Here is a 17882-nt window from a genome sequence, read left to right as displayed (position 1 = left end):
TAAAATAAAGCCAAAGTGAATTTTGTTAGAGACTTCTCACGTCATAATAGGAAATCTAGGCTACTTAAAATCAGGAAAATCAAATGGAATCGTTCCTTTGTATTGTAAAAGGAAAGTTAGTTAGCTTTAGAACGATCACTTTCCAGATATCCCATGCCCTTGGATTGGAAAAATTAATCTTGTTAAAACGGCCATACCACCCAAAGCAATCCACAGATTTAACGTGATCCCCATCGACTTACCCATGACATTTTTCACAGAACTAAAACAATCCTAAAATTTATGTGGAACCATAAAAGACCGAGAATGTCCAAAGCGATCCTGAGGAAAAAGAACCAAGCAGGAGGCATCACCCTCCCAGACTTCAGACAATACGACAAAGGCTACAGTAATCAAAACAGAGTGGTACTGGCACAGAAAAAGACCTATGGATCAATGGAACACAACAGAGTCCAGAAATAAACCCACACACTTACAGTCAATTGATCTTCGACAAAGGAGGCAAGAATATACAATGGAGAAAAGACAGTCTCTTCAGCCAGTGGTGTTGGGAAGTTGGACAGCACATGTAAATGAATGAAATTAGAACACACCCTCTCACCATACACAAAAATAAACTCAAAATGGCTTAAAGACTTAAACATAAGACATGACATCATAAAACTCCTAGAAGAGATCATAGGCAAAACATTCTCTGACATAAATTGTACCGATGTTTTCTTAGGTCAGTCTGCCAAGGCAATAGAAATAAAAGCAAAAACAAATGAGACCTAATTAAACTTGTGAGCTTTTACACAGCAAACGAAACCGTAAACAAAATGAAAAGACAACCTACAAAATGGGAGAAAATATTTGCAAGCAATGTGACCAACAAGGGCTTAATTTCCAAAATATACAAACAGCTCATACAACTCAATAACAAAAAACAAACAATCCAATCCATAAATGGGCAGAAGACTGAAGTAGACATTTCTCCAAAAAAGACATACAGATGACCAAGAGGCACATGAAAAGATGCTCAACATCGCTAATTATCAGAGAAATGCAAATCAAAGCTACAATGAGGTAGCACCTCACACCGGTCAGAATGGGCATCATTAAAAAGTCTATAAATAACAAATGCTGGAGAGGGTATGGAGAAAAGGAACCCTCCTACACTATTGGTGGGAATGTAAGTTGGTGCAGCCACTGTGGAAAACAGTATGGAGGTTCCTCAGAAAACTAAAAATAGAGTGAGTTACCATATGACCCAGCAATCCCACTCCTGGGCATATACCCAGACAAAACTCCTCTAATTCAAAAAGATACATGCACCCCAATGTTCATAGCAGCACTATTCACAATAGCCAAGCCATGGAAATCAATGTCCATTGACAGATGAATGGATAAAGATGATGTATATGTATACAGTGGAATACTACGCAGCCACAAAAAGAACAAAACAATGCCATTTGCAGCAACATGGATGCAACTAGAAATTATCATACTAAGTGAAGTAAATCAGAAAGACAAATACCATATGACATCACTTATATGTGGAATCTAAAATATGACACAAATGAACCTATCTGTGAAACAGAAACAGAATTACAGACACAGAGAACAGACTGGTGGTTACCAAGGCGGGGGGGGGGGTTGTTGGGGGAGGGATGCAGTGGGAGGTTGGGGTTAGCAGATGTAGGCTTTTATATATAGAATGGATAAACAACAAGGTTCTGTTGTATAGCACAGAGAACTCTATTCAGTATCCTATGACAAACCATAATGGAAAAGAATATTAAAAATAAATGTATATATATGTACAACTGAATCCCTTTGCTGTACAGCAGTAATTAACATGGCATTGTAAATCAACTATACTTCAATTTTAAGAAACTATCTTTTTCATAGAACCCTCATTAACTCTGCTGATAATACTGGTTATTTACTCTGGAAGTGCATGCACAATAGAAATACCACTGGAGTAGAAGGTGGTTTCCAGAATTTTCTTTTCCCTTTCCATAATTTTCACTCAGAATTCCATATAGAATTTAGGCAAGAGACCCTGTCTACATTTTCTTAGTTTTAAGATTCAGATCATGGCCGCGGTCCCTCAACACCTTTATGCCTATCCCAGCACATACATACCATGGGGAAAAAAAGGGGGCAAATCAGGGCATGATAAGTACAGAGACAGTCCTACCTCTTCTTTCTCTCTTCCAACCAATGAAAGAGGAGTTCCTGACAACCAAAGGCGATCAAGGCAGCTATATTTCTTTTGCATCCTCCTCCTCTGGTTGATCCAAGAGGCATCAGTTCCATGATACCACTGACCCACTTACAAGTGGGTCAAGTTCCATGATGCCACTGACCCACTTCACCCTTACCATCCAACTGGGAGACTGGGATGAGCTACGGAACCAACCTCTGCGGTAACAGACATTCAACGACTACCAAGTGGCTTCAAACTCTGGATAAGAAATAGAAATAGAGACCGGAGCTGGCTTTGGGCACTACTGGATGCCATACTGAGAGGAAATGCAGAAACTAAGGAAGTGACGTAGACTTGAAGTCATTCGGGCTCATGCCCCAAGTGGAGGCCACAAATTGGACTGAGATAAGGGAACCCTTGAGTAGTTCCTTGGAAAGGAGGATAAACTGAAAACACCCATTACTGCAGGGCCAAGTGAAATAATTACATACCCATGCTCCATCAGGCCCAAACAGTTCTAGGAAGTTGCCAATGAATTCCCTCGATTTCTCTTCCCACTTTTGAATTAGATCATGACTCTTTTCTTCCACTCTGTTTACAAATTCCTTTGATTTTTCCTCCACGTTTTTGACCTTTTCCTTCATCTTGTCTACCTGGTTTTGGAAGCGGTACTTCTTCTCCTGGTCCAAAATTAAAGGAGAAAGAAATGGATTTATCCAAGAGGGCATGGGAGAGATCAGTCATTCACAGAAGGGTCATATTTTATTTCAACTCATGTGTGTTCTTAACCTGAAGAGTCAGGATGCTATTTCCCAAGGGCTGGATTGACAGGAAGGCCCTCTCGTAAGAAAAGTCACTTCTCATTAGTCTACTTGAATGTGTACAGCGAAGTACAAGTGGTTTTAATGTTCTCTTTCTTGTAAATATTGGAGTTGAATTCACTTATATAAGAGAAGAACCAAAAGTATACATTTGCCCTTTATTACGGAGAGATCCTGGGTGAATACAGCCCCTCAATTCTCCTGAGACTTAGACAAAAATACGAATTGTACATAGAATGGCCACTCAGAAGCTACCTGAGCTCCCTATTTTACTGGGACATTGTTAAAACCAATATTGGTTGAAATATTGGCTGGGCCTCAGAACCCACGTGTCATACTAAAATTGTCACTGTCACGATATTTGCCATTAAGCTAACGGAACTGCATCAGTTTCCTTGGTAACGAAGGAAGATTTTGTTCTGATAGCTTCTCTGGACTGGGATTTTGTTCATAGCCTTTATGCAGCATTGCTATACCTCTGTGCCTGGAAGGCACATACGTTGGGCAAGTCACGTGTCATCTCTAAACCTCAGTTTTCTCATCTGTAAAATAGGGATAATTACCGTCCCTACCCTATAGGGGTGCTGTAACAATTAGATAAGATAATGCATGTAAAGTGCTTGGCACAAAGCCTGGCATTTAGTAGAAGCTTCAGTGTGTGTTGGCTCTTTGATCACTATTACGCCGCAGAGGCATTTAATCATGTTACCTGGTGAGAATGGAATCAAAACCATGAAAATAAGATGAAACAAAGGCTCTTTTCCTCCATGCAATCATAAACCATTTTCTCCTGGAGAGGTAATAAGGTTTATCACTTTTCTTCACTATATGGAACTGAAGTCTATTTCATATTTCAGAATTTTTTGAGCCAGGTACAATATTACAAAACTGGGTCAGGATTCCCTGATCTAGACTTTACAAACCTTACTGCAGCCTCAGGTTGGGGTGTGAGCTACCTGTGCTGCCGCAGCTATACATAATACATGGTTACTATCTATACGCAGCTCTCAGGAGCAGCACGGAACACTAGAGTGAGCACTGGACCACGAGCCAAAAGGCTGGGAGGCCGCTGCTGCCTCCACCTCCACTTTGCTTGAAGGACTTTAGCCACATCCCTCTCTGAGCTCAGCTTTCCTCACTTCTGAATTCAGGGGCTTGGGCTGGGCGACAGGTTCCTGCCGCCTCTGAGGTTCTGATTCATCTACATGCCCATCCGACACATTAGATTTTCTCCCTGAGCCGCAGCCAGGTTTGTTGTCACAGAAAAGCAACGGGCTCATCCACGCTGACTACACGGTTCCCTGAGCTAAGCGGCTTATCCACAGGCCGCTGAAAGAGCGTGAGCAATAACTTTTGGAAATGCCTCCACACGCTTGGATGGGCTACTGAATTCAATTGAAAAGAACAGACAGTTTAATTTATTGAAATAACCAGGGCTTTATGCTCTATAAGATACCAAATAACCACTTGGACGGAATTCTTTTCAGCCACTTGATCTGGTGCCACTTGAACCCGACATTTTCCATTTTGTTGCCCAGTTTGTACGAAGCCACAGAGCCTGGACTCCCAACACTCCCTGCCTCGCGAGGACAACTAATAATGACTGACTTCTGATTCCTGAACCCTTCCTCATTCGGAGGCACGGATGATCGATTTGTGTAAGCTGCTGGATAACTGTGGCTGCACGTACATATAAGCATCTGGTTTTGTAGAAAAATCGCTCTCGGACAGTATCTGTTTCGGGGGGTGGAAATTCCGTATGTACGGAGAGTTATTTTACTCAACTCCACGAGCGCCTCGGAGTCCAGGCCAATACAGTCTTCCAGACTCACGAGCATCACCTCCAGCAACTGGGCTGCCCTCTTTGCCTTTTAACAGCTTGTTTTAAACATTGTTTTAACAGTTGCTCTATTATTAAACTAACAGCAGCTCTGTGGGAACAAAACGGCAGAAATACAAAAGGAAGCCAGAGACTTTGAGCTTTATTTAAGCAGCTGTAATTTCTCTGGACAATAAAAAAAAAAAAAAAGCGGCTGTTAACGTTTCTAATGAGCATCTGTAAGGCCTTAATAAAATGAAAGTTGTAAAATGTTAAAACAAGAAAGCATTTCCTCTGGGTTTAGCTTTTCACTGCCTCTGCCCTCCTTCCTTCCCTTTGAGCAGAAGACAACTCTTGCCTTTTGTGAGGGCAGATCTCCCGGAAATCCTTCACCCAAGTCTGAGAACGCTAAAGGGGGAGGTTGGGGTGAAGAGAGGGAGGCGAGGCGGCTCCTTTAGAAAATGTGAAGCTCGCTCGCTACCTGTGGGCCTCGGTCAACTTATGTTACCCCTTTGAACACTGGTTTCTCCATCTACAAAACGGGGATAATAATACATCACTGGGCTGTTACATGGATTGGATGAGACAAATGTCAAACATCAAGAATCCCACGTGGCGTAGAGTAAGTGATTAATAGACAGTGTTCGCAGCAGTGTGACGTGCTGGGCCTCAGAGGGTCCGCGGTGGCACACTTACATTTATAAAGCTGACATTCAGTTCCTTGGCTGTGTACCCTCTCTGGAGATTGCGTCGGGCATAAACATCATAGTCACGGACAATCCTGGTGATGATGTCTGATGTTGAGATGCCTTCCGTTCTCTGCGTTGGAACAAACATTCCTGTTCCAATAGGAAAGACAGAATAAAGAAAAACAACTAAGGTGGCCCCGGGTGACCCCTCTTCTTGAATGGCCCTCCTTTCCAGGACAAAGTGGCAGCTCTTAGGTGGGTCAGTGAGGCTTTCACATCTGGCCCCAGCTGACTCTGCCAGGCTCAGTTCCGGACACTCCCTCCCTGCCATAAACACTGTGTGTTCGTCATCCTAGACCTATTCCCCGGATGCACCAGGCGCTCACCCGTCTCCCGACATTTGCTCATGCCACGCCCTTCTTTTCTGCCCCAGATCCCCCTTCCCTGCCCACAGCGTCTGCAGAGTTGCTCCTCCTCCTACAGGGTCCGGGTTCAAGGCTATGCCTCTGCGAAGTCTTTCCTGACATCACCAGGCAGAAACCACAGCACTTAGAATATAAACTTGATTTCCATTAACAGAAGTATTTTAGACATCCTTCTCCTTGTAGAAACGGAACATTCTGAAAGCACAGGTTGTGCCTTGATCACCTTTGCATTCCCAGCACCCAGCTCAGTGCCCTGGTGTCCAGCACATGGCAAGTGCTCAATAAATGCAAATTAAATGAATAAGTGAATGGAGAATAACAACCGAGTCAACGAATTAGATCACAGCAACTCCCCTTCTTCCCCTGGGAGTTCTGCGTCACATTACAGTGAAGGATAAGAGAAAGGGTGGACTATTTTTGTTGTCTCTGATTGAAAGACATGCCCAGGGGCTGCTAGATGATTTTGTCTCTCTAAGAACAATCTACTCTGAATGATGGTTTCACCACTCAAAGGCCCTTTCATCTAGACTCTGTGGGACTGAGTAAAAACAAACAAGCACAGAGGATGCCAATTTTTCATAGAACTTCCTTAAAGTCCTCAAAGATGTATTTGGGTGTACCAATACAGGGCCATAAGGAAGTCACAAATGTTATGAAAGACAAGAATCTGGTGAAATCAAAGATGACACAAACAGATGCAAAGATACACCATGTTCTTGGATTGGAAGAATCAAATTGTTAAAATGACTACACTACCCCAGGCAATCTACAGATTCAATGCAATGCCTATCAAATTACCAATGGCATTCTTCACAGAACTAGAACAAAAAAAAATTTTAATTTGTATGGAGACACAGAAGACCTTGCATAGCCAAAGCAATCTTGAGAAAGAAAAATGGAGCTGGAGGAATCAGGCTCCCTGACTTCAGACTATACTACACAGCTACAGTCATCAAAATAGTATGGTACTGGCACAAAAACAGAAACATAGATCAATGGAACAGGATAGAAAGCCCAGAAATAAACCCATGCACCTATGGTCAATTAATCTAGGACAAAGGAGGCAAGACTATACAATGGAGGAAAGACAGTCTCTTCAGTAAATGGTGCTGGGGAAATTGGACAACTACATGTAGAAAAACGAAATTAGAACATCCTTTAACACCATACACAAAAATAAACTCAAAATGGATTAAAGACCTAAATGTAAGACTGGATACTATAAAACTCTTAGAGGAAAACAGAGGCAGAACACTCTTTGACGTCAATCGCAGCAGTATCTTTTTCAATCTCCTAGAGTAATGGAAATAAAACACAAATAAATGGGACCTAATGAAACTCAAAAGCTTTTGCACAGCAAAGGAAACCATAAACAAAACGAAAAGACAACCCACAGAATAGGAGAAAATATTTGCTAACAACGTGACTGACGAGATTAGTCTCCAAAATTTACAAACAGCTCATGTGGCTCAATATCAAAAAAACAACTCAATCAGAAAATGGGCAGAAGACATAAATAGACATCTCTCCAAAGAAGATATACAGGTGGCCAAGAGACATATGAAAAAGACGCTCAACATCACTAATTATTAGAGAAATGCAAATCAGAACTACAATGAGATATCGCCTCACACCAGTCAGAATGGCCATCATCAAAAAGTCTACCAACAGGGAGTTCCCTGGTGGCCAAGTGGTTAGGAGTCTGGGCTTTCACTGCCATGGCCCAGGTTTAATCCCTGGTCAGGGACCTGAGTTCCTGCAAGCCGTGCAGTGCAGTATGGCCAAAAGTAAATAAAGAAACAAAACACGCTCCTCTTTAACAACAACAACAACGAAAAGTCTACAAACAGTAAATGCTGGAGAGGGTGTGGAGAAAAGGGAACCTCCTACACTGTTGGTGGCAGTATAAATTGGTATAGCCACTACGGAGAACAGTATGGAGGTTCCTTAAAAAACTAAAAATACAGTTCCCATATGATTCAGCAATCCCACTCCTGGGCATATATCTGGAGAAAACCATGGTTCAAAAGGATACATGCACCCCAATGTTCACTGCAGCACTGTTTACAAGAACCAAGACATGGAAGCAACCCAAATGTCCATCGACAGATGAATGGATAAAGGAGATGTGGTACATATATACAATGGGATATTACTCCACCATCAAAAAGAATGAAATAATGCCATTTGCAGCAACATGGATGGACCTGGAGATTATCATACTAAGTGAAGTAAGACAAATATCATATCGCTTATCTGCAGAATCTTAACAAATGATACAAATGAACTTATTTACAAAATAGAAATAGACTCACAGACTTAGAGAATGAACTTATGGTTACCAGGGGTAGGGATAGATTGGGAGACTGAGATTGACATATACACACTGCTATATTTAAAATAATCAGCAAGGACCTACTGTACAGCACAGGGAACTCTACTCAATATTCTGTAATAACCTAAATGGGAAAAGAACTTGAAAAAGAATAGATACATGTATATGCATAACTGAATCACTCTGCTGTACACGTGAAACTAACAACATTGTTAATCAACTATACTCCAATATAAAATTAAAATTTTGAAAAGAATCTGGTTTATGCTTGCACTTCTGTTGTCAACTGAAATGATGTGTTGGCAATTGAGATCTTTCTAATATGATAATGGTCACTCAGTCAGAGATATCAGGCATGAGACAGCATGATGGACAGAGCCTAGGGACGAGGGTGCTGGGTCCTCCGTTTGTACACTTGGGCAAGTCACTCAAGCCTCAGAAGGCAAGTTACTTAACCTCAGCCTCTGAAGCTGAGAAATGAGGTGGCTGCACAAGATGACCTCGGCCTCACCTGTGCCGCTTCCCTCTCCCTCACTCCTTACGTCCAATCAATTTCCTTCTACTCACCAATCTACTTCCTAAATGTCTCCCTGGTTCACCCACTTTCCTCCATCCTCCATCTAAACCAATCTAACCCCACCTTGTTCAGATTACAGCAAGAGCCTCAAAACCAGTCTCCAGGGATGTCGCTTTTCTGTCCCCTCAATCTACTCTCCACGTAGCAAGAGCCGCAGAGCAGTCTTTCAAAATATAAGTCAGATACCTGCTCAACATCCTTCATTGGCTTTCTACCGTCCTTTGTATTTGGATTCAAATCCTTAACTTGACTCTGAGGCAGTTTGCCTTCTCTCTTCCCTGTGCTTCTCTCCAGTCTCATCTCAGACCCGCGTTCCCCCTTCACTCCCTAAGCCAAGGCCCCTGTGCTCCGCAGATGCAGTGGGCGCTGTGCTCCGCAGATGCAGCGGGCGCTGTGCTCCGCAGATGCAGCGGGCGCTCTTCTCACTGTTTTCTGTGGAGCTGAGCGACAGGCTGGCCCTGCCTTGGCCCAGCGGCCCTGGACTTGAGTGTCCTCCAAGGGCTGCCCCCTCCCCTCACTCTGCCACATACACTCCACCTGGTTAACTCCCGGCCATCCACTGGGGTTCACCTTTAGCATCACTTCCTCAAGGAAATCTCTCAAACCCCAGACTGGGTCTTCCTGCTTACAATTCTCGCCCATGGTCCACTGCTCTCTTCCTTCAAATATTCCCAGACAGCTTGTTCCGTAACTGCCTTTTCCACCTGACTATCAGCTGCCTGAGGGAAGGCAGCGCTCCTGCCTTCTTCTCGTCTGTGTCCTCAGCACTGGGTGACAAGCAGGCACCAGGAATATTTGTTGAATGAGTGACTAGATGAACACTGATGTCCAAGTGCCTTTCCAAACCCAGTTCTCTCGGATCTATGGACAGTGGTGAATTTGTCAGCCTTCTAGCCCCAACCAGGGCGTCCCTTTGGAGCTTTCCTTCGCCACCATCTGCACATTGACAGTATCAGCAGCAGGGCGGCCCCGCTGTCACAGGCAAAGCATCCAGTTTCTAACATACTGTGGCTCAGAGGGCAGAGCTGGGGTTGGCCCCGAGGTCAGAAACTTCTCTTAGCACCTTCTAAGAAAGCGGACTCAAATAGAAAACTAACTAGAAGGTAGAGGGTGCCGACACATAAAGGCATGGAGATAAATAGCACCCAACTGTGCACGGGGCTCTAGTGGGCAAAGATCCCTGAGAGGTCCCAAGCCAGGGGGCCTGAGACAGCATCCTCACCTTGGTGAGGGCAGCAGGGAGCTTCCTGGCGAGGAGGATGTCCCGTCTTTCAGTAGGCAGGCATTTCACTCACAACCACTCTGGCCGAAATGTTAAGGAGATTCTCTAGCCACTAACTGATTTTAGCAAGTCACTCAGACACTGGTGACATGAGCTCACCGTTTCTTTGAAGCCACAGGGTGAAGTCTCTGTGGCTGAGTAACTGAAAGTTGGGGCTGGGGAGAGATTTGCTTTGGCTGGTTGGGAGGTAGGTCCCTGAAAGAAGCCAAGCCCTCTGCTGACATAATGAGGCACCCAGCTTCCTCCAAATCCTAATTATTGCTCTGCTAAAAATATTCAGTAATGAGCATGATCAAAGAACCTTTCTCATCACGCTTTGCAGAACTGCGGCGTTTGGTTATGGAACTATTTTAAGAAGCAGCAAAGCACATGTTAATGAAGGAAACTTTCAACAGTAGTAGGCAATATTAGAATGACGATGAGTAACGTGGACCTTACAGTCTACTTCATTTAAGCTCCATCTTTGCTGGAGAATTTTGACATGTAGTCTGACAAGCAGAGCAGAGGGCTGTAAAGTTTAATTCATGCCCTCGGTATCTCCGGCTTCATATAAAGTGATTTTTGACTTTCAGAATGAACCTCGATTAGAGGATAGAAGCCAAATGTGGCTGCTGACGCCATTTCTGAGCACCTTTCTTCCACGACGAACGCTCTGGCCTTCTCTACCTGGGCCCCAAACAGATTTCTACCGTGGCTCTCCCTTGGTGAGGAATCAGCAGAGTAGATCAATGGACCACAAGAAAGGGTCCTTGTGCCCATGAAAAGGCACATGTAAGTCTTATGCCTGCGCTCCGAGAGCAAGTAAAATGCCACCTGACTATTCAATTTGGAGGTGGGAATTGTGGTGGATTGAAGATGGGCACGATTCCTGTCCCTTGGAATGTGAGCTGGCCTTCGTGACGTGCTTATAACAAATAAAATGTGGCATAAGTGATGCCGCGTGGCTTCCAAGGCTAGAACCAGTGTCAACCCCAACTGAGCTCCCTGTCAACAGCCAGCACCCACTGCCCGCCACTTAAGTGCGCCATCAGGGACCTCCAGCCCAATTGGGCCAGTGTCTGACTACAACCGTTTCAGAGACCCTGGGCAAGGACCACCCAGTCAAGCCCTTACTGGAATCCTGTTCCACAAAATCATGAGCAAAATTAAGTGGCTCTTTTTCTTGGCCATGCCGTGCAGCAGGCAGGATCTTGGTTCCCTGACCAGGGATTGAACCCGTGCCCCCTGCATTGGAAGCATGGAGTCTTAACCACTGGACCGCCAGGGAAGTCCCTAAAGCGGCTCTTTTAAGTCACTAACTGCAGCAATAATTTGTTATGCAACAATCGGATGATCAATTGCTTAGAGTTAGCAAAATATTGGACCTGTTTCTACACCCAACAACTAGAACTTGAGGTTTTCCTGATTCCTCAAATCAGGAAAGTAACTTTCTCTTAGCTCACCAGAGGCTATTCACCCAGAAATAAAAACACCGGTAAATGCTTGTTGCTGCTCTACAAGGCAGTCGAAGAACTGTCACCCCAGGACATGCTGACTCAGTTAAACCTGGGAGTAACCCCTGGGGGAATTCTGGGTGAACCAGAATCCCCGGTCTGGATTCATGCTACTCTAAGTGAGCTTTATGAACCTACAGTAGCTAACACCCTGGGAGCTCATCAGAAATGGGAATCTTAGGTCCCACCAGACCTACTGAACGCAAATCTGCACCTGAACAAGATCTTGCAGGGATCTGCAGACACACTGACACCTGACAAGCACTTGTGTGTACCAGGCCCCTCATGACAACTTTCGGAAAGAAGCAGCTTGCTCACAGCTCAGATCTTACAAAGACTTAAAAAGGTAATACTCGCCCCATGCCATAACCCATCACTGAGTTACTGACACATCAGGCAGTTTAGCCCCCTCCTCCCTCCTCTCCAACCCACCAAAGCCCACCTCGCCATGTTTCCTAGCAGCCTTCCAAGTCTAAAGCATATGGGGTTTCCTTTCTCGGAACTCCTTACAGACAAGACTGGTATCTGAGACTGTCAGGCCTCCCGTTCTTACCCAATGTTCCTGACCACCAAGGGAGCCCTTTCTAAGAGAACAGTACAGACCTGACCAGCTCAGGGTAGCATGGAGTTCCCCCAGCTGGCCCCAAAAGGATGTGAACCAACAAAAAAACTCCATTAGGGAGACTGAGTACGTTCTACATAGCAGAATACATTTCTGATATATTAGCCAATGTCATTTTCATTTCTGGGGATGATGTCTGTCCTGAAGCCCTCTTCCCACTGATGCTGAGACCTCCATCACCTCAGGGGAGAGCAGATGCAGCTGAGGATACAGGAGACTGTGTTCAGCTTTTGACTTCTCAAACAAGCTCTTCTGAAGGCTCATTTCCAAAAGAATAGTTATGAAAGGTAAGGCTTTCACTTGAAAGAGCCAGGCTTTGAGGACTGCAGAAAGGGTTTTCTAAATGCCAGGAGTGTCCCTTTGATGATCAAGAACCAGAGGTTCAGTGGACTCAGGGTATAGAATGTTGAACTGTCAGCCCTGGAGTGGGGAAAGATGAAATTAACACAGGGGCAGTTTCCTGCCCTCGGGGAAGAAGACAGCCCCTCCTGAGGTTGAGGGAAAAGCCCAGAGAGGGATCAGAAGCAAGAGAATATAAGCAAGTCCTCTGTCTTGCCCTGACTCAGGTTCAAACCCCCGGGGGCAGAGGCAAGTAAGAAACCCCCTTAGGAAGCCCAGAGCAGAGGGGCTGGTACCCTGTTTACCTCGAGGAACTTTGGGAGGAAATGGTCCCACAGAGGCCCCGTGCCAACATGGCGAGCAGGTCAGACAGGGCCTAATGTGGCTCCCTCCCACTGCCCTCCAGTAATCGTGGGGGACATATTTGACGTTCCTGGGGACCCTCTCAAGGAACACTGATGGTAGCTGGGACTTGAGATCAGCATGACTGCCGGGTGGCACACCTGTAATGTGGGGAGGGGGGTAGTGAGGCAGAGGCTGTGGCCGAGACAGGCCAAAGAGGGCCGTGGCTGGGGAACAGATGGACGCGGCGGCCATGGGGATCTGGTAGCCAGGGATGATGGCTGAGCAGGTCTTGATACCCCACAACAACAGGTCAGCAGAGCCAGATCCGTAGCCCATCCAAGCCAGTACTCAGATCATGCCAGGAGAAGAAGGCCACAGGTTGAGTCCACGTGGTCTAAGTGCAAACCTTAAAGAGTCTGAATTACTTCAAGTGTCAAGAGTGGGTTGTTTTTTTTCCTGTCATCTGTGGAAATGGGAGCTCCTAAGTTTGGTTACAGAAATTCCTCTTGCCCCCTACCCAGTTGTCCTTCCCCCGCAAGAGAGCTGTTCCTGGCACCCCCCCGCCTCCGAGTGGCATCTGGCCCTGTGACGCACGGAATGAAGCCTAAACCACTCGTCCTGCCAGTTCTTCTCTCCGCTGCCACCTCCACGCACCCTTTACCACATGAACATTGTCGATTTTCTCCAAACACGCTGCACTTCCTCATATACCCCCACCTTTGGACACACCTCCCCTGCCTGCTATATATAGCAGGCTTCTAATATTTTGGTGTAATTATTTATATCTGGCTCTGCTCTCTGTCAAGGGTGAGGGCCGTCTTATTCATCTTTGTATCCCGTTTTCCCACCAACAATAGCAGGCTTGTGGATGCACTCAGCGGTTCGTGTGTTAACCAACGAGAGTCAAAACCATCCAAAGACGGAATGGGCTGCCTTGGGAGAGAGGAAGCTCACCCTCATGGGAGACATGCAAGCATCGGTTCTACCTGGATCTGGCAGTGATGCCAAAGAGGAGGTAGACGACTGGGTGAGTGACCCTTAGGAGCCCGTTCTACCTTCAGAGTCTGAAGGTCCCTGAATACCAGGAAAAGGCTGTAGCGGCAGCAGGCTGAGGGTGAAGGACGGTGGGACCAATGGGTGGAGTTCCAGTGGCCTCCAGGAAGGGGAAAGATAGCTCCGATGCAAGTGGCAGCAATGGGGGCAGCTCAAATATAAAGTGGCGTGTATTCGACTTCTTGAAATCCCTGAGTAAAGCATATGGTAACTCACTAAACTACAGTATCTGTACCGTGCCAGATGATGGCTTAACGTATGCAGGAAAGTATGCATGAATGCACCTACAGTACCTATAGACGTCATGTATGGTAGAAAATAAAATAGCAGAAAATTAAGCCATTAAAAATCTACTTCTGCACCTACCTTTAGCTAAAATACCAATTCCAGCCCATCCCTTCCTCAAACTCTTCCTCGCTCCAAGATTCTCAGGCAGCAACAGGCTTATGGGAATTTTATGGAAGGTGGTCTGATGAAGGAAGAGGGATGGAGAAGCTAAGGAATTCACGTTACCGTACTGCCTCCTCAACCTTGGACAGCTCCACTTATAGAGTCAGAAAAACCATATCTGATCCTGTAAGAGGGTAGAAGTAATTACCTTTGCCCCAGCTGTCTTTTTAAGTAATCCAAATGGATATTATCTGGGGAGGCTGGGTATTTTAAAATCCCAGCAATGACTATTCTGATTCCTGGTGATTATTTGAAACCCTGTGACATTGACGGAAAACCTCAGCTCAGGAAAATGATGAGTATTGGGCAGAGCCGAGACTATTTTTCCATTATACATTTGCCCCAAAGAGCACCTATAATTTGTGAGTTTTTGCCTGTTATAAAGTAGAGCAAAAAAGATGCAAATTCATAGATATAATTTCGAAGATCTTTCAGATCACAGTCTTTTTTTTTTTTTTTTTTTTTTGCGGTACGCGGGCCTCTCACTGTTGTGGCCTCTCCCGTTGCGGAGCACAGGCTCCGGACGCGCAGGCTCAGCGGCCATGGCTCACGGGCCTAGCCGCTCCGCGGCATGTGGGACCTTCCCGGACCGGGGCACGAACCCGTGTCCCCTGCATCGGCAGGCGGACTCTCAACCACTGCGCCACCAGGGAAGCCCTCACAGTCATTTTTGAAATAAGTCACAGAGTGAGCCCTTCCATCTTTCACTGAGATTTTGTTGGGCTGTGAGGCTAAAATGGTTTGGAGTAATTCAGCACTTGTCATTAGCATCTCCTTCAATAAAGAGGTGTGCGAGGAACTCAGAGGCCAAGATACCAGTGAAAAGCCAACAAATTGGATGAAAGGTCCATATCCTTCAGGCCAAAATATCACCCTTACATCTAAATAATATGAACCATTCCACAAGACAGAAGTGTGTGCCCGAATGATCTGGGGAAATGGCTCCATTCCCCGTGTGTTGGGAAGAGCCCCTGCACACAAAAGGCTTCCATCTTAAGCTGCCTCCCCATCATACTCAATAAAAGCACTCTCTTGTTCAGCCAGCACTTAAGGAGCATCACAGATGTACCAGGGACTGTGCTGGGGATGCAAAGATGGATGAGTTATGGCCGTGGCCTGTGGCACTTCACTCTAGCTAGGGACACACACCCACCCACCCACACACACACACAATCAGGAGAAGGGAGCTGACAAGGAGGTCCATGTGCGAAGAGTGTCTGCCTCTGAAGAGGGCGGGGGCTGTGCTGAATCATGGCCCAGGGAGAGGGTGCATGTCTGGGTTCGCTCCTCAGCTGGGCCCTGACCAAGATGCTCAGAGGAAGGGCATTCCAAGCCCAGAGAACAGCTGGAGGAAAGGTATAAAGCGGGGGTGTGTCTGGAAACCAGGACAGATTCCGTGTACCTGGAGTGTAGAGTGTGTGGAAGGCAGAGCACAGAGCTGAGGCTGGTGAGACAGGGAGAGAAACCCAGTAACAAAACCCAGGAGCGGGGACTTCCCTGGTGGCCCAGTGGTTAAGACTCTGCACTGCCAATGCAGTGGGCACGGGTTCGATCCCTGGTCGGGGAACTAAGATCTCACATGCCCCATGGTGCGGCCAAAAGATATTAAGAAAAAAAAAAACACAAAAAAACCCAAAGGTCCCAGAAGTGTCCCAGAAATGGAAGCAAAGACAAGAGCGTCTAAGCAAAGAACACGGTCAGCAGTGTCGTTATGCCCAGAGCGGGGACTGAGCTAAGGCCACTGGATTGGGTGGTCCAAAGGGCATCTGAGAACTGAGCAAAGATGGGACAGAAGTCAGACTGCAGGTGACTGAGGAATGACAGCTGCCACTAAGAGGAGGACCAAGCAAGGATGTCCGTGAAGGTAGAGGCAGGAGGGAGGGCAGAAGGAAAGATCTGGGTTTATTTGTTTTTGTAAACTTCCGCGTAAGCTGGTAAGAAACTACTGGAGAGTGAGAAGCTTGGATCACAATGGGAGGAAGAATAAAAGAAAACATGCTCCAGGGAAGGGAGAAGGTAAGTTCAGATAAGAGGTTAGCCTGGGACAGAAAACATACCCCTCTTCCTCTGGATGCAGTAGAGGAAGCAAGGATGCAAGGACGCAAGGAGTTATGGGTAAATCAGGGCAGGAAGGGGAAAAAGAGGAGGTAAATGTTACCAAGGAGCAACCGAGCATCCTACTGAGGCTAGAAACCACAGATCATCTATGATGCCCAGGAGCGATTTCCCTGCAGTCAGAGCAGCGTAGGAGTACGAAGAGTACTTGATGAAGGAATTAATTCCGGGGAGCCCGCAATGGAAGGAAACCTCCCTCTTTCCAGTCCCCCAGTAAGTCCCTGGGGCCAACCAGGGTGAGCACAGGACGACCCTCACCTGCTTCCTTTATATGCTTGTAAACATCATCAGAGCCAGCAGAGGAGTACGGAATGTCATCGTGGGCCACAAAGTCAATCTGTTGGAGAGAGAGGAGAGTGACATCAACACCGGGATGGGGCTGCATGTCTGCAATTTGAAAATACATATTTTTTTTTAGAACAAAGTAGTTGTAATTAAGCAGTTGAAATGAGCAGTTTAGAAGGCAGACTTGAATCCTTGACTGAAAGGTATTTCCAACTGTCTCTGTTTCCACGAGCTGATGGGAACTAGATTGCTTTCTCTCTTTTGCTGGTCCCTCTTTCTTCTCTCACCTCTGACAGTAGGTGTTTTTGGCCTTCTGTTCTTCTGCCTCTAAAATCTCTCCTTCAGACAATTCGCTCATTCTTCAGATTTTTTTTTTTTTTTTTTTTTTTCCTGTACGCGGGCCTCTCACTGTTGTGGCCTCTCCCGCCGTGGAGCACAGGCTCCAGACGCGCAGGCCCAGCGGCCATGGCTCACGGGCCCAGCCGCTCCGCGGCATGCGGGATCCTCCCGGATCGGGGCACGAACCCATGTGCCTTGCATCGGCAGGTGGACTCTCAACCACTGCGCCACCAGGGAAGCCCCATTCTTCAGATTTCAATCACCTCTGCTATGAGGAGCCCAAATCCTCATTTCCTGTCCCACTGATGGCAATAGGCCCACCCTCACATTTAAGTCATATTTTATTTTATTTATTTATTTTTTTGTCCGTGCCACGCGGCATGCAGGATCCTAGTTCCCCAACCAGGGATCGAACCCGTGCCCCCTGCAGTGCAAGCACAGAGTCCTAACCACTGGACCACCAGGGAATTCCCCCACTTAAGTCAGATTTTATATTGTAGAAATGAATTCACGTCTCTCTTCGCATTTGATTCATACAACCACCTTGTGAGGCAGGTAGGGCAAGTATTACTATTTCAGTTGGGTCATACGGCTGCTGAAATGATAAAACTTGTCAAATTTGCCCAAAGTCACCCTTTTCTCTTTTGCCAGCCTTGCTGTCACTTTAGAAACCTGTCTGGAATTTTAATTCATCCTGAAAAC

General features: G+C 46.0%; 1 protein-coding gene and 2 non-coding genes across 7 annotated transcripts in view; 1 reads left to right on the top strand and 2 right to left on the bottom strand.

Moving 5' to 3' along the window:
• Positions 1-17882, bottom strand: part of PCYT1B (phosphate cytidylyltransferase 1B, choline) — a 142848-nt gene that overhangs the window by 35786 nt on the left and 89180 nt on the right. For all 5 annotated transcript variants that reach the window (XM_073799159.1, XM_073799157.1, XM_073799160.1 and 2 more), the window contains exons 5-7: positions 16815-16893; positions 5528-5670; positions 2683-2871 (exon numbers count right to left, since the gene is read on the bottom strand). In XM_073799159.1, coding sequence (XP_073655260.1) covers positions 2683-2871; positions 5528-5670; positions 16815-16893 — 411 coding nt within the window. The remainder of the gene's footprint in view (positions 1-2682; positions 2872-5527; positions 5671-16814; positions 16894-17882) is intronic.
• TRNAG-GCC (transfer RNA glycine (anticodon GCC)) lies at positions 15936-16008 on the top strand. The gene has a single exon. It is a non-coding gene; the product is annotated as a tRNA-Gly (tRNA).
• TRNAA-UGC (transfer RNA alanine (anticodon UGC)) lies at positions 17575-17647 on the bottom strand. The gene has a single exon. It is a non-coding gene; the product is annotated as a tRNA-Ala (tRNA).

The sequence above is a fragment of the Tursiops truncatus genome, chromosome X (genome assembly GCF_011762595.2).
Source record: "Tursiops truncatus isolate mTurTru1 chromosome X, mTurTru1.mat.Y, whole genome shotgun sequence".
NCBI classification, from domain to species: domain Eukaryota; kingdom Metazoa; phylum Chordata; class Mammalia; order Artiodactyla; family Delphinidae; genus Tursiops; species Tursiops truncatus.
Note: the sequence above shows the minus strand (reverse complement) of the source record. Positions and strands in the feature narration are given on the sequence as shown.